Raw genomic sequence first — 23,814 nt, 5'->3', positions numbered from 1 at the left:
GTAGGGCGGTTGGTGGTGGTGAGATTAATCCCCCCCTCCATCTCGTGCAAAAGTGATATAGGAAAAATAGAGGTGGTTGGCTTTTGTTGCCCAGCTCCCCAAGGTATTGAGCCCCCCCAAGTCCATGATCGGTCAGAGATGAATGATGGAGGCAATATGCAGTGAAAGCAAGGGAGATCTTTATTTTTCTGTTGCAACAGAGTTCCCTCCCCTCCTTGCCAAGAGGAAAGAGAGACCCCGAACCAAGAAGAAACATCTCTTTAAGGGTTTGCATTTTGGCATGGAGGAGGAGGACAATCCGTTCCACAAACAGTCAGAAATTCATCACAGAGCCTAGGGCTTGCCGATCAGAAGGTCAGCGGTTCAAATCCCTGTGATGGGGTGAGCTTCCATTGCTCGGTCCCAGTGCAAGTAGATAAATAGGTACCACTCCAGCAGGAAGGTAAACAGCATTTCCATGCGCTGCTCTGATTCGCCAGAAGCGGCTTAGTCATGCTGGCCACATGACCCGGAAGCTGTACGCCGGCTCCCTCGGCCAGTAAAGCGAGATGAGCGCCGCAACCCCAGAGTCATCCGCGACTGGACCTAATGTCAGGGGTCCCTTTACCTAAGGTGGGGTTACTGTGACTCAGGCAGGTCAAGGGGTGATATTCTTGAGGATTTAGCAAGTTTTACATAGTTTACACAAAACGTTAGCATTTGGTAAGACCATTGGGATGCCTTCAGACATCCCTCAATGCAGAGCATCTGGGCAAACAATTACATTTAATACAAAGGAGGTTCATAGATATAGGAGAGGGATCGCTTCTGGAACTTCCCCTGATTGCTATCTGCCTACCTGTTCTCAGGCAAGGGGGATTAAGGAGGCAGAGGAAATACTTAAGAGTCTTTAGGAGAGCCCAGATGGCTTTTGGATTGCTCTCCTGTACTGTTTTAGACATGCGGTTTATATACTTACATATGTGTGTTCACTTTGTGCAGTTATCAACATTTATTCTATATTTAAGACCTTAGAATTCCTATAACAAAAGCAATCCATTACAATCTATTGCAGCCTAACAGGATGGCCCCTCTGGAATTTGTCACACATACACACTCATGCCCCCTTGCACACACATGGACATGACTTTGTAAAATCTGAGCTTGGCTACCCAGAGCTTAAATACATGGCCTTTCACACACCTTTCCAAACACATGCATGTGGAGGGGATCCCTAACTTGGTGGTGTGGGGGACTTGAAATGCAAGACGAAACTGTATCAGTATAGGACACAGTATTTTACATCGACATAGGGAACAATCCTGTATTATACAGGATGAGGCGCTGCTCTGGGTTTGCTCTGCCCCATCCCCCCAGCAAATCCCACCTTGTTGTGCCCATCTAGAGTGCAATACAGTGGCAAAAGTCGGAAGAAGATCAAAAAGCAAAGGTGACCTCACCAATCCATGCTGAGAGCAGAAATCTATAACTGGGCAATACCTTTATTAGGGCTGACCTCAGTTTCACAAACTGCTGACACACAGCAGGGAGAAAAAGGGGGGGGGAGTTCAAAAATTAGGCTGGATGTTGTAGTTGGTTGTTGTTAGCGTGTTTTTAATTGTTAGAATACCAGTTGTCAGAAGAGACATATCACTTTGTTTTACATTTAATAAATAAACATCTAAAATAAAGGAACAAACTGTTTTCATCAGGAATGTAGGGGTTTTTATGCATTATGTGAATTTATGCATTATGTGAATTAGTTGGACAATACGTTTTGACAAGTCAGAGAATTAAGGTTTTTTTAAAAAAATCAAGTGTTATAGTAAAAACAAAAAAAATCTGAAGGGCAGCAGGTTGGCAAATAATCCATGGCCCACAGCTAAAGGGATCCCACCCCCTCACTTGACAGTCGCCTCCTCTTCCTTCCCTGGTTGCTAGCTGGAGTGCTCCACATTTGCTTGGGGCAAGTATTTGTGCCCTGATGCACCTCACTTAACAGAATAATGTCTTGGGCTTTCCAGGCTTTGGTAGCAACTACAATAATCTTTGCAACAAACAACAAGCATACCGGTATTTTCCTTGAAACAAAGATTGGTGTTTCTTCTTGGAGGAAACAGCTTCTACACACCAGCTTTTTGGATTGTCCTATTACATAACTGGGATGCGGGTGGCACTGTGACCTAAACCACTGAGCCTCTCAGGCTTGGCGACAGGGTGAGCTCCCATAGCTGTCCCAGCTTCTGCCAACCTAGCAGTTCAAAAGTACACCAGTGCAAGTAGATAAATTGGTACCACTGCGGTGAGAAGGTAAAGTGTTTTCCTGCACTCTGGCACTCATCAGTGTCCAATTGTGCCAGAAGTGGTTTAGTCATGCTGGCCACGACCCAGAAAGCTGTCTGTGGACAAACATCAGCTCCCTCAGTCTGAAAAGCAAGATGAGCGCTGCACCCATCGCCTTTGACTGGACTTAACAGTCCAGGGGTCCTTTATCTTTATGACCTTCATGTTTTCTGAGAAGGGAACCTTTTCCTTTTGTTTCAGGGTCTGTTGACCTTTGCAGAGGCTGGTGTATTTATTTCACTAAGCAGGAACAGGCTGTGCTTGGGTTCTTAGTAGAAAGCTCTGCAGATGCAAATGATGGAGAACAGTGGGATCGTGGCCATTTCTGGTAAATCTCCCTCTTACTTTCTCTGGTAGATGATCATATCCGTTTACAAGATTAGCAGGGTTATTTTTATTTCCTAAAACGTTTCTATTTCACAGTTCCATATAACAAAAAATGCTAACAGTGATTAGACACCAACACAAAATGTTAAAACTGTAGCATTACATCAGAAGTATAGTAGGAAAGGTTGGGAATGATGGGAGATCATTGAACAAGTGACAGGCAAGTGTGTCCAGGGGGAATGGAACAGATTTTATCAGTTAAGGATTAGTTACATGTAACATATATAAAAATACACAGATCTGTGTAGAGCTGAAAACTTACAAAATGTTGCTTGAAAATTCCTCATATTCTGTATTTTTACCACTCTAGTCAATACAGTGGTACCTTGGGTTATGAACTTAAATGTGTTCCGGAGGTCTGTTCTTAACCCGAGGCGCACTTTGGCTAATGGGGCCTCCCGCTGCCACACTATTTCCGTTCTCATTCTGGGGCAACCCAGAGCAGCTACTTCTGGGTTAGCAGAGTTCGTAACCCAAAGCGTTTGTAACCAGATACCACTGTAATCTCATCTTCAAGTGTGTCATCTGCTTGTATTCTTTAGTACATCTCAGATGCTTGATTTGTCTTCTCCTTAATTTTTTCAATAAATCACTTGGGAGAAGATCCTGACCAGTGAAGGCTTTTAAGGTAACTCTCCGAGCATTGTCCATACAAAACATAAATTTCTACCCCCCCCCCAAGCTGCAGTTCTCCAAATATTTATTGAGTTACATATAATATTTTGCCTTTTAATGTGAGCATTCACAAAGCAGCCTACCACTGGCCTTACAGAATTCTGTTCCATCATCCCTTGGATCGTGCATGCTGGGGCTGATGGGAATTTGAATCCAACATCTGGAGAACCAAAAGCCCTCCAGCACTGGTACAATGAACATACATTTGGCAAAGCTACAATGAACACAGGGAACTGCCTCCCACAAGGTTTACCACTGGTCCAAGACAAAAGCAACTGGGACATGTCGTGACTGATCAGCTTGTGAACCTTCTACCCTTTCTCTATCAAAGTAGTTCTTACGTTACATAAGGCCTCCAAGATTCAGCTGCAAGTCCAGTGGTACCAATGAGCCTCCTCTGTTTTGACACTACAGAACACTTTTTGGCTTTTTTCTGTGACACAAAACTGGGTTCTCGGTTTCTCTCACAGAATGGGACACACCATATACCACTGTTCTGGGTATGTAGTAATCTCTGATCTGATCCTCCACTAATTTAAGGGGGAAGCATTTTTCAAGTGACATTGCACATTCACCTTCCTAAATGCCGCTCATAGTCAATCCAGCTACATACAGCACAACTGTGTGCTTAGTTTGTGCATGAAAACCCCTCTTCTCATGGGCCCCCGTAAGCCAGATCTTGGCCTGGGTTAAGAATGTCCACAGCAGAGCCCCTCCACACAGGATTGTATCAAACTTAGATGACGCAAATGTGACACACAAGAACAAAAGTCACGGCTTTGTTTCTATATATTTATTTTAAAAGTGAAAATTTGACAATGGCTTCAGATGGCGCCTCTTGGGGTTTTGAAGTTCATCCCTACAGTAGGCTGTGTGACCTGCAGGTTGGATAGGCTGCCGAAGTCCTGGAAGAAACATAGAACAGGGAACACTTAGCAAAGACACACAGGCAGATTTCAGTGTTGATAAATAAAGAGGGCATTCCCTTATCCTGACTAGCCGAAGGAATAATGTCATTTAACTTTTGAGACTAACTTAAAAGGTGTACAAAACTGACACAATAAACAACAGCACTTTGTATTTGTGGAGAACACAATAATGATCTCCCAAGCAGTCTGGCTTAGCCAACAAGATCCAATGGCCATTTAACACTGCAGCATTCAAGAAAAATACCCCCAAGAATACTCTGAATACTGCTGCCTGGCAGTGTGACTCTTGGTACTAAAAAAAACAAAAACATGCACAGAGAACATTGCATTGACAGTGATTCTCAAGAAGTAGCTAGCTGACCGTTATAAGAGCAGTTCCTATTGGGAGATGTGCCAATCCCCTTGCCCCACTCACCAGGAGCTTCAACATCTCCTTGGTATCAGGGTCCACTTCAATGATCTCCTGATCCAGGGCAGAGACCTGATGGGGAAAGAGATAGAGGTTAGATTTGGTTTAAATAGTGGTCAACAGACTATAAACACAACTAACACCAGGACAACACAGCACATGTATGTGATACAAACATTATACCAGACAATGGTTCCGTAGTCTGCTTGAGGCCACTACTAATGACTGGCTTAAAAGAAAAAATGGAGGAGGAGCACCCCAAAACAGTGTGCCAATAGCAATATCAAAATATACACCAGTCCACAAATATTATGACACTGGAGTGGATTTCTCTGGTATGGGAATGGGCTCTGTACAATCATCTCCCAACTTTACAGTCAAAGTTTTCATTCTGGTGCCATCAGTCACACTAATCCCTTAACAAAGGGAACACATTTTAGGATTGTAACATATATATGACAATTTCCCTCCACCTATGTACAGTTACCATTCATTAAGTGCATTGTGACACCAACAACAGTTGTAAGCAGATAAATTCATGCATAACATGCCAGCAGTACCAAATTAGATGGAGCTACAGTCAAAATTTCAAGATTTGGGCTGCCTTGCACTATCTTCTGGCAACTTTCAGAAGAAAATGAAAATGCTTAAAAGGAGCAGAATCTTCTTGACAAAAGCCTATCACCGGCAGCTACAGAGCTCTAAGAATAGATCAGGAAAGGGAAGTGACAGGAGACAGCACTTGGCCAACACACACAAACACACCCCAGAGTATGGCGACTGGGAAAGTATTTCATAGTTCATCAAAGAAACCAGAAGGGCTATTTCTATTGCTCCATTAAATACGCAGATTCTTGGTCTACCAAGCATACACAAGGATCACCCATGACAACTGCTCAAGGTTTAATAATCTAGGCTTATATTTACCAAAATACTAATTAGAAACATCAGGCAATGACACATTTGAAACATGATTTTACATAAGCAGAGGAGCCAGTGTGAGAACAGCAATCTTCAGTACATGGAAGCAAATTACTAGGCAGGAAACAAGAACCAGACACTCCTCACATTTCAACTTCCCAACTGCATCCTAGAAGTCATACCAGTGGTATCCTAACTAGGTGGATAATCCATCAGAAACAACACTAAGTCCCCAGGAAGTGACCCCCGTCTTGATTCATTCCAAAAGTACCAAAGGTCTGTCGATTACAGGCTTCTTGGATCTTGCTTTTTTAGCCAGAACAATGGTAAACATCTCATAATACTTCATGCTACATTTTTAACAAGGCTTGTATTGTATTGCTTGTATTGGCTACTCTCAATAGGATCAATAAATATGCTGCTTTAAACTGTGAAAAGGCAAGTTGTGAATGAACAAAAAAGCCCTTGGTCTTGTTCCTACAAACACTCATAAGAAAGCCAACCAATGCCAATGCAGAGCAAGCGAGAAACTAGCCCATTCCTCCTATGCAGCTTAAGTGAAAATCCACATCAGATGGGTAGTGCCTAAACAAAAGTGAAATGGAAGCCTGTACTCAGTCCTAGCCAACTAGGGTTCTGGCCTAGAATTTGGCTACAAGCAGTCAGAAAAGACACTGACACTGAAAGTTATTCGAAAAGAAATGGAGTGTTTTACTGAGAGGTTGTGTACATAAGCTGTTTTGCTCTGATGCTTCTCTGCAAAAAGATTACCAGCCACTAGTTTTGAAAATCAGGAGTAAGGTTTTTGTCATGACACAGGTAGATAAGTGTCCAGCAAAACTGCCCCTTATTACTAAAAGGCATTTTTAAAAAACCACACAGCATTTGAGAAGTCTCAAGTAGTGACCACACTACTGCATTAAGCACACAAAAAAGTTGTCTGAAAAGCTCAGGGTTTGGAAGGGATGGAAAGAAGCCCCCCAAACACGGGAAATGCTTTCAGGAATTCTCTGCCTGCAGTATCAATGATCAGGCCACAAGCAACAGGCCACAATCACTTTCGATGCAGGTTTATCAGTCCTTCTCCATGTCAGTGAACAAGCACAGCATATCCTAGCTGCAACTGTTCTGAGGCTTGCTTTCCTCTTCCCTCTCCGTTCCTTTTGTAACATGTGTATTAACTATGGGCCTGTGGACAGGGATTGTCTCAGCTAATAATGTAAGTACAGCACTGAGAAAATGGTAGGAACTTTGTGTTACATAAGATTACAGACAGCCTTTATTAGACTAGGTTCTATACTCTTACCTAAATGTGTCCAATTCTCAAGGACCAACTCAAACAACAATATGCAATGCTAGTTTCATATCCAAGTATGCCATATCCTAGTGTCCATCACCCTTTTGAGGCATTCCTAACTGGCTTTCAGCATTACATTCACCTGTGACCTGATTTGTTCATTGTTACAACACTGGGAGATAGAAGTTGAGTTAGCAGTAAGGCCACCTAGGTGTATGCTGCATTTCTTAGAGAGCATGTACAGTATGCCAAGTGTACTGGACCAAGAATGTCAAAATAATACATGCAACTTCTCAAAGCATGCAAAAAAAGGAGAGGCAATAGATTCCTTGCTGTCTGAAGAAAGTGGAGAATCTATGCACCACAAGTAACTCATCTGAGCTTTCGAAACCTACCTCAGGGACATAGTTGTCTCTTCTTTCTCTTTCCTCTTCCTGCAGCTTGATGGAGATGCCCCTAACTGGTCCTCTTTGAATGCGTTTCATCAAATGGGTAACATACCTGCAAAGAGAGGGGTGTCTGATTAAGTTTGACTGTGATTCTCTCAAGTCCCATTAAGGAAAAACTGAAGACACACACAAGAAATAATCTTCCACCCGTTCTAACCTTCTGGCTAATTAAGGAGAAGCCCACAGGAGTGTCTGAGAAGCTCAGGGTTTGATAGGGATGAGAATTAACCCTCCAAACACGGGAAATGCTATCAAGAATTCTCTTCCTGCACTATCAATGACCAGGCCACAAACAAGACCAAAATCACTTTCGATGCAGGTTGTTAAGAAAGGTGTTTATAGCTCACTGGAACCTCCCCAGAGCTGTAAGATTTTCATTTTGTCACCTAGCATGTGCTAGCAGATCAGAACCAAACAACCTACCCAGCAACTTTATTGCGCAGCTTTTTGCTAGGGATGATGGCGATCTCCTCACATACTCGCTTGTTTGTGTGGAAGTCATTCCCAAGACGGGTATAGTATTTTTCAATTATGACCCGGGCAGCCTTTTTCACCGTCTTTGTGCGCACTCGTCCCTGGGAGAGTCAAAGGACCAAAAAAAGCAAAATCAGTAAGATGCAACAGAATGGCTACACAATAAATTTTGCAAGGGGCTTAAAATCTTCAGCCTAGCCTTTTCTGTAGCAGTCTTTCTCAACCTGTGGGTCCCCAGATATTGTTGAACTACAACTCCCATCACCCCTAGCTAGCAAGGCCAGAGCTCAGGGATGATGGGAGTTGTAGTCCAACAACATCTGTTGACCCACAGGTTGAGAACCGCTCCGCTGCAAAGAGTGGAAGAATCCCCAGGCAGCTTCCCTCTCAATGGCCTTACTATCAACACACTCAGGTCCAGAACATGATGAACTGGAAACAAATAGGGAGCAGGGGCAAGGTGGCAGACGTGTGCAGCCTTATCTCAAAAGGGTTCAGAAAAGGTGACATCGGTAGAAACAGTCCCTTTGAGGCAGTCTTTCCCAAACTGGGACTCTCGGATGTTTTTGGCTACAACATCCATCAGCTCCAGTCAGCATGGCCAAACACCAGAGACCATGGGAGTTGCAATCCAAAACACCTGGAGAGGATGGGACTTAATAAGAACATGCTAAGGCTTCACATTCACAACTTTTTGACTGATGTTTAAACACAACCTCTATCAGGAGTTCATGCAACTGCATTTAATAGAATTCTATTAAATAGAAGGGAAGCTTATTTACGTGGCATACATTGCACTGTGCTACATACAAACATTATGCCTTGTGTCACTGCTTAGGCCATGGTTTGGCAAGGGTGAGACAGAAGCTTCTAAACTTGGGGTAAACTTCAGTAACTCATAGAGCAAAGGGTCAGCACTACCCATGCATGGCCAGAAAACATAAAAAAGCACCACTACCCCCAGGCACAGCAGGGAAAAGGTCCCAAGCTAGCTGCAGGGAAGTCCTTGCCCAGCCTTAAATTGTCCACAAATCCAGGTGGGTCACATCCAAATGAAAGTGTGGACAAACCTTAGGCACTTTGGCAAGGGGAGGGCAAGAGTCGGGGTGAGCTACTTTTCAACAGCATTTTTAATGGTCGGTCAGCTAAGGTCGAGGAAGACTTGAGGTGAGAATACCATATTTAAGAGACACACTCCTGAGACCTTTTCTCCTATACCTGAATCGTAAGCCTAAAATCCCCTGATACCCAGATGCATTGCTGCACACGCGTATACACATGCTGCCCCATCACGCCAAAGGGAAACTTGATTCTGCCGGATTTCTCACTGTCTGACAGGTACTCGGGGATCAGGGCGCCCCAAGGTCCAGAAAGAGAAGGCGGCTGCCCTATACTCGGCTCCTTCCCAATCCTTCCTTTCCCTTTCTCTCCCATTGCGAGTGAACAGAGGCCTACGAAAAGGTTGCACGGATCGCCTCCGCCGCCATGACAGAACCCGATCTCCCACTGGATCTCCCAGCCGCCGCCCCGCACCCCCTGCTCTACCCCTAAATGCATGCAAGGCCTGGCCGGCCTAACTACGGCCTTGGAGCCTTCACTCAAGGAATGCAGCAATCTCTGTACCGGAAGAAACAGGACACCCCCCACCCCCCAAGTCGGGTTCAGCCCGCAGGGACAAGAAGTGGGGGCTTAACCTCCGGACTACCGACCGGGCGACCTGCAGCCCCCTCCGCCGGTGCTAATTCCACCCCGCATTCCCTTTCCAATGGCCCCCCGGCGGCGGATGACTTCGGATTCCGCCGCCCTCCTGCTCACCATGTCGACGGCGGCCGGTCCAAAAGAGGGCAAAGCATGCCGGGAAGAGAGCTATAAAGCGCTGGGGGCTAGAAGGACCAGCCAAGGAAAACGACGTCGCGCGTCTCCCCAGCGCCGCCTAGCGGCACGGAGGGAGCTTTTTTTACAAGCCGGCGTGATATAGAGGGAGAGAGGCTCGGGGCGTTTTGCAGCAAACCTTCACTTCCGGCTCATGTTGGACGAAGGTGACTGAAGCCGTAAGAATCCATTCAGAATAAATCCCCGCTTTGCATTGCGGTACTTGAAATTGCTGGCTGTTATCTGATTTCATTTATTACTTAAGATATTTATAACCCGCCTTTCTCCCGCGCTGGCATTCCCTCCAGAAAGGTCCGTTTCTCGCTTAATCATCGAATCATGGGACACCCCGGGGTCATCTAGTCCAACCCCCCTGCAATGCAGGAATTCTGCCCACAGCCGTCCCTGGGTGGGCTCGAACCACCAACCAGACACACTGTACTACTGTGGGCACTGGCAAATGGATGAGTTTACTCCAGGCAGAGCCCGCCCAAGGCATTTTGTCACCTCAAGCGAACCCTAAAATAGCTCCCCTCAGCTGCCAGGGAAGAAGGGGTGCTTGAAGATCTACATCAGGAGCGGGGGGGGGGGGATAAAGATACACATCGGGATCATGCTGCCCCTGTGGATCCTGCCACCTGAGGCAGTTACCTCGCCTTGCCTCAGGGATGGGTCTGCCCAAGACTGCAGATGAACTACAACTCTCATCAGCCCCAGCTAGCACAGTCAATTGTTAGGGCTGGTGGGAGTTGCAGTCTTGAGCTGCGCGTCTCCCCGTGCTGTTTTAACTGCCCCTTAATAGATTTACTGCCGAATGAATCTCCACCTCCTGAGAATTTGGTTGTCAGGAGACATTTAAATGAACAGGAGCCCAATGGGGGGGGGGGGGGAGAGGGAGTGGCAAATCATCCCCATCTAACATAATTTCAGTTTTAGGAGTACAGGCTTATTTCAAAGCCTTGCAATAAAAGCTAAAATCTGCGGCCCTTTACAGTCTTGACAAAACAATTAGTTTATTCAGTTAATTAGTCACTCGGTTTATCAGTATCAGCCCAGTTACTCTTGTTCTCTGGGCAGTACAGAAAAAATATATTTTAAAAACAATTTCAAACCAGTGTGTGTGTGTGTGTGTGCGCGCACACAAATACACAGTGCTTTTTTTCTACTCATTTTGAAATACTGCCCCTCAATGAGGTCAAACTTAGATTCACAAAATCTATATATATATATATGCACAATTCTATAAAGCACCACTAAAACATGTTAGTGTGGTATAGGGGTTAGGGTGTTTGATTAGCACCTGGAAGGAAAGGGTTAAAATCCCCATTCACAGAGAAAGCTCACTGGATGATCTTCAGCCAGTCACTACCTAGCCTACCTAGATAAAATGGCTCCAATGAAAATACGGGCATTCTGAAGAAAAGTGGGGCATTCCAGGATCAAATCATAACCCGGGACAGCTTCTCTAAATCAGTGACCTACCTGGGAAAGAGAGTCTGGAGGAGGGAGAACCTTGAGCTCTGTGGAGCAAATAAATAATAAATAAAATTTTATTTAAAACAAAATAAAGAAAGGCTTCTTTTTTCAGGGCAAAAAGAGTTCCGTTGTTCTTCTAACCCTACTGCTGGGCAGTGGATGTCCAAAACATTTTTTGTAAATTATTTCCCCCCACTTGATTCTTTTGGCCATAGGCTGTAGCAACGATGTTAAACCATTAGACTTTTTATTTATTCAATCAACCATTCCATCTTTAAGAATAAAATTCTTCCAAGGTGGCTCACAATAACAATAAAGTCACCAAAAAACAAAACGAAAAAACAAACCCACCACAAACATGCATGATTAAAATGTAAAACACAGTCAATGTAAGATGAGAAATAAAGTACTTACTCCACATCTAAAGACTACAAGAGAGGTTGACTTGACTGAATTCCTTGGGAAGGATGCCACCCAACTCTGGAGGCACCACCACCCAGAAGGCCCTGACCTGCTATCAGCCAACCTAATTTATATTACTGACAGACAGAAGAGCTTCTGAAGCAGATATTAGGAGCTGGGCACAATCATATGTCCTGCTGTATTTGATATCTGGAGGCCAGAGGTTGACAAAAGCACATGGAAGCTGCTTTATACTTGGCCACACTACTTTCTGATCTAGTGAAGTATTGTTTAGTCTGACCTGCAGAGGCTTTCCAGGGTCATCGTAAGAGAAGGGGTTTTTCCATCACCTTTCAATGGAAGATATCATGGACTTAACTGGGAACCTTCTGGATGCAAGGTGTTATGTACTGAAGTTCTCACCCTGGGCCAGCAGGGGGATACTGTAGATAGTTATGCAAATGAAGGATCGAAAGTGACGTTCAGTGATTGGATAGTTTGTATGCAAATGAAGGATCGAAAGTGACGTTCAGTGATTGGATAGTTTTAGAAAGTTGCTACAGTTACGTTGTTCTGGAGCTCTATATAAGCAGGCTGACTGAGCTCCTCAGTTCAGTTCTGTTCTGGCCTCTGAATAAAGAAGAGCTGTTTGAAGAATCGCTGTGTCGCCTGCTATGTCTACCCACTACTTAACACAAAGCATGTGCGCTGTCACTGAGCAACAGGCCAGAGCTGCTTTCATGCACCTGGGCCAAAGAATTTCGCCAAAGCTTTGCAGAGGAGATGGAGAATCTGCTCAGTACCTCACCTGATGTACCGCAACACCACTCAAGAGATTCCCTGAGTGGTGGCTTATAGACACTCGACAGGCACTGACACCCAGAGGGTGGCTTTCCCTTCAAACGAGGGAGCCCTCCCAGTCCTTCTACAGCAAGGTTAAATGTTTTTAGTGGATGAAAATGCTGCCTTCTTCTCCGTGTCCCCTGAAGCAGGCATCAGGCTGGTCTCCAAAGGTCCGAGGTTCCCCCTTAAGCATACAGAGGTGCGAGGTTTGCTGCTGATCATCGTTGCTTCACGTCTGGGCTTTTCAAGAGCACCTCCCCCTGCCAAATCCGTCCTGACCAAGGAACCATCAACATGTCTATGGCAGAAGCCTCCAGATGCAATCTTGGCCAGCAGAGAAGTCTCTTTGCTGAGTTGCCCGGCCAGATCTCTTTTTCCCAAAGTGGAAGGTGAGCATGTGGTGGTTGTTATCACCTCTTCTTGGGTGGACTCACTCTCACTTCCCCAAAAGCTCTTGCCCATTCTGCTGTGATTCTTGCTGCTGAAAGGTTCACGGGTCCTGCTGGGATTTATGCTGGGGTTTCTCCTGCCAGAGGCTGAAAGGGGAATATGGTGGTTCTCGCATGCTTGCCTCCTTCTCCCATTCCTTGCCTGGGAAACACAATGCTGATGGTTAGGCACTTCTTAGGTGTGCAGATGAGACAGAAACGGTGGGCTAGTTTTATAAATGGACTGAAGTTTTCACTGCCACCAAAGAAAACTAACTACCTTGGTAGTGAGGAAGAGCAGTGTGTTGCTGTCAAAGTTTTGCTGTAACTTCAGAGTTGCATTATTCAGCTTTGCTCCGCCAATTAATTGCCGGCTCTAAGCACACTTTGGTCCCATCCATCCACTTTTGGGGCACTCCCACCACAGCCATGCAGGGAACAGAGCCCTTTTTGCACCAAAGCAGTATCTAACTTAATCATAATAAATAACTGATTGAAAATGAATGGTATGTCAGTGTGATAAAGAACGAGGTGCAGTGATCCTGTTAATTATACCTTCCCACTCCTGCCATTTAATTGCTGCTGTGACATTGTTAATTTACTATTTGGTTTTGCTATTTAGTAAAGGTTGATCATGAGTTCAACAGCCAACTTCTGTTCTGAGACTACTCAAAGTACATACGCGTGTATCTTTTCAGGACCCAGAATGCAACTGGAGCATCCCATAATGAGAGCATTGCCACATTGGCACTAAGACAAAAACATAAGTGGCGTGTTCTCTTGCTGTAGATGTTTACACATTGCCTAATAATGTATATTAAGTTACCCCACCCTTAATATACTTTTAACTCACCTTTAAATTCATAGATTCAGGTATCGTATCTGAAGAAGTGTGCACGCACACAAAAGCTTATACCCAGAACAAACTTAGTTAGTCTCTAAGGTGCTACTGGACAATTATTTCATTTATTTATTTATTTTACCATAAATTCATGTCACTGTGATGGTGAACTCCTAGTTTGTAATGGAGTAATGCATGGGTGCAGAAACCAAATCAAGGAAAATTTTATGATGGCCGCAGACCAGCATAAATAGAACTAAACATGAAATTGAAACAATAGATTGGCCTTCTTCTAATCTTACATTCTGGGGTGGGGCAACCACTTCAATCTGATATGTGTTATTTATAGTAATAAAAAGCACGCTGGCCATAAGAGTGGGGGAGAAGATCCAAGATCTACATCGCTAATATACAACCTTGATCACTGGGATCCTCTGATGGGGCAATTCAGGTGATTCCCCGCAACCCTGAGTTTCGGTTGGCCTTCACTAGGGACCAAGCCTTTAGCATGGCAGCCCCTGTCCTGTGAAACGCGCTACCTGTAGAGGTTAGGCAGGAAATGCCCCTGCCTTATTTTAAAGCTGAATTGTTTTAGGCAGGCCTTCAGAATATTTTTTCTTTTTAATCTATTGCTGTTTCAATTGTGTTTTGCAGATATTTATTGATTGATCTTCTTGCATTTTGTGTTGTAAGCCACCTCGATATATTTTATGAAAGTGCGGGTTAGAACTCTTAAAATAAATAAACAAGTATTGGTGGGCACAGGGGTGTGTTGGCAGCCCCTAGGCTAGTGTCTATTAAAATGAGGGGACTGTAGATGGATTTTCCTCCTTCCACTTTCCACGACCGGTGCAAATCCAACTCTTGTTACCTGGCAGCTCACTGTCTCCCGGGGATAGCGGGCAATGCTGCTACGGATTAGCTGCTCCTTGTGCCAGTCTTGCTGCCAGCGTTCCTGAGCAAGTTCTGACCTCCTTCCTTCCAGACGCTTCGCCAGCTCTTGGTTCTCCCAGTAGATGTGTGCAAGATCGCGCTGCCGCTTCCCCCAATTCAAGCTGTACGGGGAAGAGCAGATCACAGGGGAGGGGGTGGTCTTCTTTTAAAGAAGGAGAGGAGGAGCTGTGGACCTCCAGAGCTTGTAGGACTCCAACTCTCATCAGCCCCTGCCAACATAGCCAATGGCCAGCGATGATGGGAGTTGGAGTCCAAAAGCGTACAGAGATCCACAGCTTCCTCATTCCATCTTGAAACCCTTTATTCTAGATCTAGGTTTCTTGCAGCATGTCCTGGCCCCCTTTGAGCCACAGCCAGCCCCAAATGATCTGAATTCAGATTGCATTTGGCTCCACCCCCTTCCTGGAAATAGCTTATTGATGTCAGGAGGTGCCCTTTGGCCAGGGATCAGCAAACTTTTTCAGCAGGGGGCCGGTCCACTGTCCCTCAGACCTTGTGTGGGGGTCAGGCTATATTTTGAAAAAATATATGAATGAATTCCTATGCCCCACAAATAACACAGAGATGCATCTTAAATAAAAGGACACATTCTACTCATGTAAAAACACACTGATTCCCGGACCGTCCGTGGGCCGGATTGAGAAGGCAATTGGGCCGTATCTGGCCTCTGGGCCTTAGCTTGCCTACCCATGCCTTTGGCATTACAGTGGTACCTTGGGTTACAGACACTTCAGGTTACAGACGCTTCAAGTTACAGACTCCGCTAACCCAGAAATAGTAACTTAGGTTAAGAACTTTGCTTCAGGACAAGAACAGAAATCGTGCTCCGGTGGCACAGCGGCAGCAGGAGGCCCCATTAGCTAAAGTGGTGCTTCAGGTTAAGAACAGTTTCAGGTTAAGAACGGACCTCCAGAACAAATTAAGTTCTTAACCCGAGGTACCACTGTATTTTCCCTCCCACCATCAGACTAGAACTTGGATCTCTCTGGCATCTCTGCTGAACCTACCCTAGTCACTGTTTAAACCAGGGTTCGGGAAACTTTTTCTTTTGTCAAGGACTCCATTTTCTCATGGGTCACCTGCCAGGGACCCACCTGCTGATGGTGGGCAGAGACAGGGCTATAGGTGTGCAAGACGTGTCCTCATCCTCGTCCTCCTCTCTCCCACCCCATTCCCTCTTCCTTGTCCGCCCACCCACCCACAATACTTGTCTGAGGGCCACTAGTTGCCCATGCCTAATTTAAACCCACTACTTACAGACCTGTGAATGCAATAGAAGTTCCAGTTGTCCACCCGTCCCGGCGACTGCTTGATATGCCAAAGTCTGGCAGAATGTGAGCGGTTTTCCTGGTCCCGAACAGCTTGGCGTTCTCTTTCCAGCTGAAAACACACAACATGAGAGGCTGATGACAATTTAATTTTCCATCTGGAGATTTGGTTGGCTGAGCCAAAAATATGTGAGCCCAACAATTGCATTCAGTTCTGGAGTGCTGAAGACCACCTTTCATTCATTAGACTAATACCATGATTTGTGATTGCCCCATCAAGGTTATATGTCTGGTAGATCTTGAAATTATTTGTTTGCATTTGCAAGGGGCAGTTATCCCAGGATATCCCCAACCCTCTTGGATATAAACTTCTGGATTGTGACTGCATAAACAAGCCCTCACTGAGCATCCAGTTCAGTCCATTCCACAATACCTGGAGTTTCTTCAAATTCACCTGAAGATGCAAAGGTGTAGGTGGGGCTTTTGTGTTGATCACAGGAACTGCTAGTTCCACCTGCAAGGTTGAGAGAGTGTCAGGAATATCTGAAGCTAATGATCTGGATTCACACTGTTTCTTGTATTTCTTTGACCGGTCAGTTTAGATATGATGACAGCATTGTTACAGCTCACAAGAGCTAGACATGGCTACAATTAAATATTTTAACAAGATTCCCAGATCTATCATGTCAGCAAATCAGGCTCAAAGATAGGATGACAGGAAGCCGTGTTATGTCAAGTAACTAGAACATTGGTATTACCCAAACTGTCAGGGAATGGCTTCAAACAGGAATCTTCTCCCAGTCCTGTTTGGAACTGCTGGGGATTCTCCTGCAGCGTTTAGGTACAAACAGCAACAAAACCCATGAATGACTCGTTCTGGGGCTATTAAATTTCACCCTGCCATGGGGAGTAGGTCACCCTTTGAGTCATTCCTTGGGAGAGTTGCAGGAGTTTGGAAAGCTCATCTTGGAAGATGTTTTTTAGGCATTTGAAATTGTTTTCATCCAAGTCCAGCTTCCTGAGACCCAGGGTGAGAGTCTGGTGATATAAGCCACTCTGACCTTTCTAAAGGAGAAGTGGAACAGAAGAAAGCATAATGATAAGGCTGCAACATTTAATAATTTTATTATCAAGTAAAACATGTCCCCAAGTAACTGAGCAGCAGATTTAAACCACTTTATTTTATTATTTTAATGAAGTACAAGTTATTGTAAATACTGCTGATGGAGAGCTCTATCTTCCAAGAGGCATCCCTTCCTGCAAGGGGAGGAGAGAGCTGTCTCTTCTACATTTACACCTGCTGTAAAGTATCCTCTAAAACAGATGGCTCTCCATATGTTGTTGGACACCACCTCCCATCAACCCCCCAGTGAGTATGGCCAATGTTCAGGGATGATGGGAGCTGTAGTCTTAACAGCATCTCAAGTGCCCACAGGTTCTCTTCCTTAAAAGTCTTTACCTGTGCACCTGCCCACCACCCCACCCCTCCCCGCTCCCTACAGTTTGCTTTGGGGGTACAAGTGAGGAATATGCCAGCTGTAATAAGACACCCCAACAACATCCCTTTTGTAGTCTATAGTGTACCTTCCTGCAGTGCTCCTGATAACTGGCTTTGTCCCATTTCTCCTGCAGGTACCTGTTGGTTGCTGGTAGGAGAGGCTGGTAGGCTCTGTACATGCCTCACACAAAGCCCTGTATAACTTGCTGACAGCACTGAAGACAAATGGCTGGAGTGACCCAGCTGGGAAAGAGGCAGGCAGCTCCACTGGGTCCTAACCTCCACCTCTTCTCTGGGATAGTTGATGCTTCAACTGGCACCTGCACAACCCTCAGCTGAAAACAGAGCATGCCTTCCTTTTCATAGGCCTTATGACAAGTCACGCTGGTGGCTTGGTCCACAAGCTTTGTTCAGGTGGTCCGGGGCATGTCCCCTTTAAACAAGAACGTTGATTTTAAATTCTTTCTTATACTGTGTTTCATTGCCTTAGCATTTGAATTCCTTGAACGAAGCTATCTGGTTCTAAAGTGCACAGAGGTTTGGCCAGCTAGATGCCTGTTGGGAACCCACAAGCAGAACCGGAGGACAAGAGCTGTCTCTCCTCCTGGGGTTTCCATCAACTTGTACTGAGAAGCATTACTGCCCCCAACCATGTAGGCCCAACAGTCTTCATAGCTAGCCTTATGCTACAGGAATTTGTCTAATCCTATTTAAAGGCCGTCCAAGTTGGTGTCCATCACTGATTTCTGTGGGAGTGACTTCCATAGTTTAACTTCCAACGTTCAGGTGCATTTGCTGTCCACAGGTACCAGTGTTTTGAGACAAAAACTTTTCTCTATCCACTTTCCCTATGATATGCAGAATTTATGAACTTCCATCATGCCAACTCTTACTTGCTTTTTCTCAAAATGTTATACGTGGGGCTGCCTCTGAAGATGGTTTGGAAACTTCAGCTGGTGCAGAATTCAGCAGCCAGGCTGCTCACCGGGGCAAGATGTTGAGCATATTACATCCTGACTGGACTGGCTGCCAATTTGCTTCCGGGCCCAGTTACATGTGGTGGTTTTAACATCTTAAAGCCTTAAATGGCTCAGGACTGCCTGCAATACTTCAAGGACTGCCCCTCCAGATATAAACTGACCCAGACCCCCAATCACCATGCAAGGCCCTTCTTTGTGTGCCTCCTCCATGAGGTCTGGACGGTGGCAACATGAGAACCGGCCTTCTCTGCAGTGGCTCCCTGTTTGTGGAATGCTCTCTCCCCAGGTAGGTTCCTCTGGTGCCTTCATTATAGACCTTTAAGTGCCAGGCAAAAACATTCCTCTTCAACCAGGCTTTTGGCTAACATCATATATCCTTTTAAATGTGTTTGTGGGATGGGGTTGGGAGAGGAGGAAATTGTTTTGGTTTTTTAAATTATGTATATTGCATTTCTATATTGCATTTTTATGCTGTGAACTGCCCTGACATCTATAGAGGAAGGGCAGTATACAAATTTAATAAATAAGTCATAGTAGTAGTTAAAACAATAATAGGCCCCAAGTGCTATCACCTTTCTTATTTTGGCTACCCCTTTCTGAGCTGTTACGGAAATTACAGAATTTTCCTTAACAGAACATACTCCCAACTCTACAATATTTTTTGAAGTGAGGTGACTAGGATTGTACACAGTATTCAAAATGGGGTCAACACCAGATTTGCACAGCAACATTACTAGAGTTTTATTTTCAATCCCCCCCTAATGATACCCAGCAAGGAATTCACCGTTTTCACAGCTGCGGCACACTGGGACCGTGCTGAACACCAGCTGGATATGCTTCAGTTTGTACATTGCTGACAGCTTTTGAAGCACTATAGTCACCTGAAAAACAGCTTCTGTTCTTTAGTCTCCAGAAGCAGAAATGGGATCACACTTCCATCACATCCTGACATGGCAGCCAGCAATTAGGATGTCATGAAACAGTAGCATTAGGATGATGGCTTTGTTTTCTTTATATTACAAAACCCTACTAAAAGTGTATAAATTAAAAATTGTCCGGCTTGTTCTGAGCAAAGCCACTCTTTTTAAATGCTCTTTTTATGTATGCCTGGCCCCAGAGAACACGGATTAAAATTAACTTAACTTTTGTCTGGGATGACAGTTGTTTATTTGCCAAATGTAAATGGCAGACAATCACTCCCTTCACTTATCTTAACGTCTCATCCGTTTCTTTGATGTGCTGAGAGACAAGAGCTATATATGAAACTAGGATTTGAGCCAATACATAATTTGAGGCTTTGCTGCTATGGAAATTATATTGCCTTGTCCACCTGACCGACGATAGGCCCTGTCAACCAATTCCAATTTTTGCCCCAACCTTCTTCCTCCCTACTGTATTCTGTAATGGCAACACTCAGATGAAAGTTCCACCTGTACTATAATTTTGAAGCATTAAACAGTCATGGTTTCACCCAAAGAATCCTGAGAACTGTAGTTTAACAGTACCAAGAGAGTAAGGCTGCCCTGTTCTCCTCAGACATACAACTCCCAGACTGGCTTAACAATCAAACCCTCTTCCCAGGGAATTCTGGGAACTGTAGTTTCCGGAGAGCAATGGGGGTCTCCTAACAATGCTCAGTTCAACCAAATGCAGGTCCCAGGATCCTTTGCAGGAAGCCATGCCTGTTTCAAGTGGTGCAATGCTGCTTTAGAGAGAATGGTTTTACAGAATGAAGGTCTGTTTTCATAAGAGCAAGGATGCCAGGGAAGTAGCCAATGGTCAGTCACCACCACACAGAGCAGGCTTCCAACACAGGGGACGTGACAGCTGGCTTTCTCCGCAGGGTCCGCCGGCAGCCTCTCCCAGGGTGATGCTGCAAAGCCAGGTGTCATCACCATGGAGCGTTCCTGGGCTTCATTCATTATTCACATGCAACTCGTGTGGAAACTTGATGCCTTGGCTGGTCTAATAATCCACAGGGAACAATGCAAACCTTTGAAAGGGAACGTAGGCCAGAAAAGGCAGAGGCTGCTTCAGTGCACCCACCCGCGTGTAAATAGATTCTGGTTGCTTTTGTACTAGCCCTTTCCTCTAGAATTGCCAGCCTTTGTTTACTTTCAAGTTTCCATTTGAGAACTCGGATGATGCTGTTGCCAAATCGTTTGGGGGCAAAGCACCACAGAGGCATGGCAGCCCTTGTGCGTTTTAGATTTCCTGTTGTACAATGCATTGCTTCTTGCTGAGTATGGTAGTGGGATTACTGCAGTAGTGCTTCTGAATGGCTCCCTGAACACTTTCCTTTAATTTACAGTAGGATAGTTTCTGTGGCGGGGAGCCATTCAAATGAAATGAAAGAAGAGAATGCTATTTTCCTACAAAGGTGGTGGGGGGAGAGAGAGATGTATTTTTTAAAAAAATAATCCTCCTATATAAACTGACAGTGTAATGAAAGGGCATTCGAGGGACCATTCGAATTACAATATTTTGCATCAGGAATCCCACGATGACGCTCAACAGGAAGCAATAAAATGAGCACCACTGACCAACAGGAAGCATTCAAATAACATTGGAGAGGACCTTTTGCTGAATGGGACTTGATTGCTCATAAGCATCAGAAAGGATCTTTGCCATGGTGAAGTGCATCATATTAAGGTGCCGTGCAGACAGAAAGTCCAGCTCATTACAGTGCTAAAGGTCTCCCCAACAACCTGGTGTGATTACTCCAACTACTGTAGGGACCAGCTGGGAGGTTATGATGAAATGAGACAGATCCCAAGTAGTGTATTTCCAGTGAGGAGGATGCAGCAAGGCACTTTAGGGGTGCTCAAACACTGCTTGCGGGCTTGCCATCTGGTTGGCCGCTGTGAGAACAAGATGCTGGAGAAGATCGGTCACTGGCCTGATATAGCAGTCACTCGGTTTATCAGTGTTTGATCTAGGGAAGGGATGTACCAACACCTGACCAATGAGGAATTTGTCAGCAAATAGCAGAAAACCATGGCTAAAAAAGCCACCTCTATTGGTCTGTCACCCCCCCCCCAACTGTATTACCTGGGTTATGAAGGCACCCTAAAGACATTAAAGCTAAGATTATGGGACAATGCACACAGTGACTTGCGATCTCAGTCTGTAGTCCGCTGGCAGTAGGAGTACAATATGGGCATGTCTTTAACATCTTACATTAAAAACCTGACAGTACCAAATTATCGAAGGCTTTTCACCAAAGCCAGACTAAATGTCTTTCCTTCTGCAGTGTTGGATGGCAGGTTGAGAGGAGTTCCCTACCAGGGCAGACTTTGCTCGTGTGCTCAAGACAAAGCCAGGGCTGAACTGATATTACCCTTGCTGGTACCTTTCCCGGGAAAATCAGAGGCTCACTATGTCAGGTTCCTATTGGAAGACCGGACAAACGCTAGAACATTAGCAGTGGCAAAGTTTTTATCGGCGGTTGCAAGAACCAATGATCCCTATATTCTGAACAAAATGCTTGTTTAACCTGGAGGTAGGCTGTATGAATTGTGTATTGCTTTGTAACGATTTGTTGGGTCTCTGGACCGTAATAAAGGTTGATGATGATATAGCAGGCTTTTATGTTCTTAGCATCCTGTTCTCACAGTGACCAGCCAGAAGTCTGTGGGAAACCCTCAAGCTGGGCTGGAGAACAAGTGTCCCTTCCACTATCAATGTCATGTTTCTCTGTATCAAAAATGCGAAAAAGAGAAAGAAAAAAAGTGGCTCGTTTTGTTTTGTTTAAAAGACTGTTTGGAAGCTTCCAAGACACATACATTCTCTCTCACACACACCCTCAAAGGAAAAAAGGGCACCTGAGGATTTGCTGCAACGTGTTTATTATGTGCCAAGAACATCACAGCTTACTCCACGCATCTGTAGGAGAGTGCAGTCTTGCCTGCATATACTACAATGAGGTAGAGACTTCACATACTGCTTCACAAAACCCCACAAAGAGCAGCTGGAATATGCAACATCAGCTCAGCAGGAAGAAGGGAGAACTTAGGACACTGGTTCTTTGGCACACAGCTTCCAAAAGAGGGGAAATAATAAAACAAAATCAAAACTTCAACTCCCAGCACGATCTATGGGCTGTGCTGCTGGCTCGACTACATTCCTTAAGGGTACCCTCTTGTTTCCTCAGAACAGAAAAGGGCTCCTACTAAAGCACAGCCCTTTAAACCAGCTCAGTTATAAAAAGAAAATTGAAGTCTTGGAACTTTGTGATTAAAAACCTTTATCAAGCCCCCTTAGTGCAACGAACTATATACAGCAGCTCGAAGTTCCATTTATCCGGTCCAGTTTCAAAATCCAAAAATCCTATCCTTCTGGGTTGCAAATACTGCTATTCACAACTGGCAAACTTCATTTTTTTTTTTTTTTAAACTTGAACAGCTCCCAGACACAAGTTGCAATGATGTTAAAAGCTGCCAGGAAAGAAAAAAAATCTCGTCTCAAACGACTTAAAAACCATTTCAAGAGTGTAAAAAGGAACTGGTAAAAATCCTGGAGCGTAAAATATGAAATATGATTTGGTTTAAGTGAAGAACAAAGTCTCCTTGTTGTTACAGTAAAAAACTCCAGCTGAACAATCTGTGTATTCCGTTCAGATGGGGGGGTTAAATGAATGGAAAGGCACTGTATGGCAACTGCAAAAAAACTGAGCCAATGAGACCTGCATTATTACCATCAGTATTGCAAGGAAGATAAAAAAGGGCCCTTGATAAATAAGAAACCGAGGCGAAGGCATCTGCATTAAACACCTTCTCAACACATGGTCCTTGGCGCTTCTCAGCAGCAACAAGGAACCAAAGTCTGGGAACTGCAGAATCATTTGAGGGGCCCTCCCCTCTGAAAAAATCCCCAAACAAACCCTCGACAAAAAAAAAATTCACTGTGCATTAGTGCAGAAACAAATAAAGACCAGCAAGTGCAAACGTGAAGGCAAGATTCCCCGTTAGTCCTTCCGACGGGCACCCCAAGCCTGGGTGTGGCACCGGCAAACATCTCCGGGCTCTCTTCCGGTGGCGGGTGAACAGGAGAACTTCCTCCTGCAGCGACTGCAGTGGCTCCTGGTGCCCCCACCTCTGCTCTAGCTGGAGTCTCTGTTCTTCTGGTTGCGCATCAGTGGGCGGTGGTGATGCAACATCTCAATGGAATGTTTCCAATGCCAGCAGGTGCGACAGAAGTACTTGAAGCAGACCTATGCAGAGGGGTGGGTGGGTGGGAAGAGACAGAGAGGGATCTAGAAGCATCAGTCTGGCTCCATGAAATGCTGTGACATGCAGCAGGAACGGGGTGGTGGGGTGGTTTTAACCGTAAGATTATAGAATTTTGCTTACACACTTACACCCACCCACCCACACCCCAGGGATATAAA

At 45.0% G+C, this 23,814-nt stretch overlaps 3 protein-coding genes across 15 annotated transcripts in view; all 3 read right to left on the bottom strand.

Annotated features, from left to right (window-relative positions):
* Positions 1–4,162: 4,162 nt before the first annotated feature.
* RPS17 (ribosomal protein S17) lies at positions 4,163–9,818 on the bottom strand. The gene is made up of 5 exons (XM_080981896.1): positions 9,679–9,818; positions 7,813–7,964; positions 7,336–7,441; positions 4,729–4,794; positions 4,163–4,289 (listed from the first exon to the last, which is right to left on the bottom strand). The coding sequence occupies exons 1-5, from the start codon at positions 9,679–9,681 to the stop codon at positions 4,209–4,211; spliced, it is 408 nt and encodes a 135-aa protein (XP_080838022.1). The 5' UTR covers positions 9,682–9,818; the 3' UTR covers positions 4,163–4,208.
* A 1,641-nt stretch (positions 9,819–11,459) lies between these two features.
* Positions 11,460–19,660, bottom strand: LOC308463485 (uncharacterized protein). 2 transcript variants are annotated; one of them, XR_013979603.1, is made up of 5 exons: positions 19,307–19,660; positions 16,381–16,461; positions 15,941–16,059; positions 14,597–14,780; positions 11,460–13,047 (listed from the first exon to the last, which is right to left on the bottom strand). XR_013979603.1 is itself a non-coding variant. In XM_080981894.1 (5 exons), exons 1-5 carry the CDS (start codon positions 17,622–17,624, stop codon positions 12,550–12,552), a joined length of 975 nt encoding a protein of 324 aa, XP_080838020.1. In that variant the 5' UTR covers positions 17,625–17,783; the 3' UTR covers positions 11,460–12,549. The 2 variants fall into 2 exon arrangements, 1 of the variants encoding a protein (XP_080838020.1); XM_080981894.1 differs by lacking the exon at positions 19,307–19,660 and adding an exon at positions 17,532–17,783.
* Positions 19,661–22,256: 2,596 nt separating this feature from the next.
* The window catches only part of CPEB1 (cytoplasmic polyadenylation element binding protein 1), a 49,295-nt gene continuing 47,737 nt past the window's right edge, over positions 22,257–23,814 (bottom strand). For all 12 annotated transcript variants that reach the window (XM_080981548.1, XM_080981541.1, XM_080981547.1 and 9 more), the window contains one exon: positions 22,257–23,637. In XM_080981548.1, the coding sequence (XP_080837674.1) occupies positions 23,527–23,637 (111 nt within the window). In that variant the 3' untranslated portion in view covers positions 22,257–23,526. The remainder of the gene's footprint in view (positions 23,638–23,814) is intronic.

This window comes from Podarcis pityusensis, assembly GCF_964106645.2.
Source record: "Podarcis pityusensis genome assembly, chromosome: 14".
In the NCBI taxonomy this organism is placed as follows: domain Eukaryota; kingdom Metazoa; phylum Chordata; class Lepidosauria; order Squamata; family Lacertidae; genus Podarcis; species Podarcis pityusensis.
The sequence above is the reverse complement of the archived record's forward strand: the minus strand, read 5'-3'. Positions and strand labels throughout refer to the sequence as shown.

What these genes read in the sequence shown, in the direction of transcription:
- RPS17 (XM_080981896.1), bottom strand. An exon ending in CTGCGCAATAAAGTTGCTGG is followed by an intron (nt 7,442 to 7,812) that starts GTAGGTTGTTTG and finishes CTCTCTTTGCAG; the next exon opens with GTATGTTACCCATTTGATGA. An exon ending in AGGAGATGTTGAAGCTCCTG is followed by an intron (nt 4,290 to 4,728) that starts GTGAGTGGGGCA and finishes TGTTTCTTCCAG; the next exon opens with GACTTCGGCAGCCTATCCAA.
- LOC308463485 (XM_080981894.1), bottom strand. Translation starts at nt 17,624, where the DNA reads ATGTACAGAGCCTACCAGCCTCTCCTACCAGCAACCAACAGGTACCTG. An exon ending in TGAATTTGAAGAAACTCCAG is followed by an intron (nt 16,060 to 16,380) that starts GTATTGTGGAAT and finishes GTGTGTTTTCAG; the next exon opens with CTGGAAAGAGAACGCCAAGC. An exon ending in AACTTCTATTGCATTCACAG is followed by an intron (nt 14,781 to 15,940) that starts GTCTGTAAGTAG and finishes TTCCCCGTACAG; the next exon opens with CTTGAATTGGGGGAAGCGGC.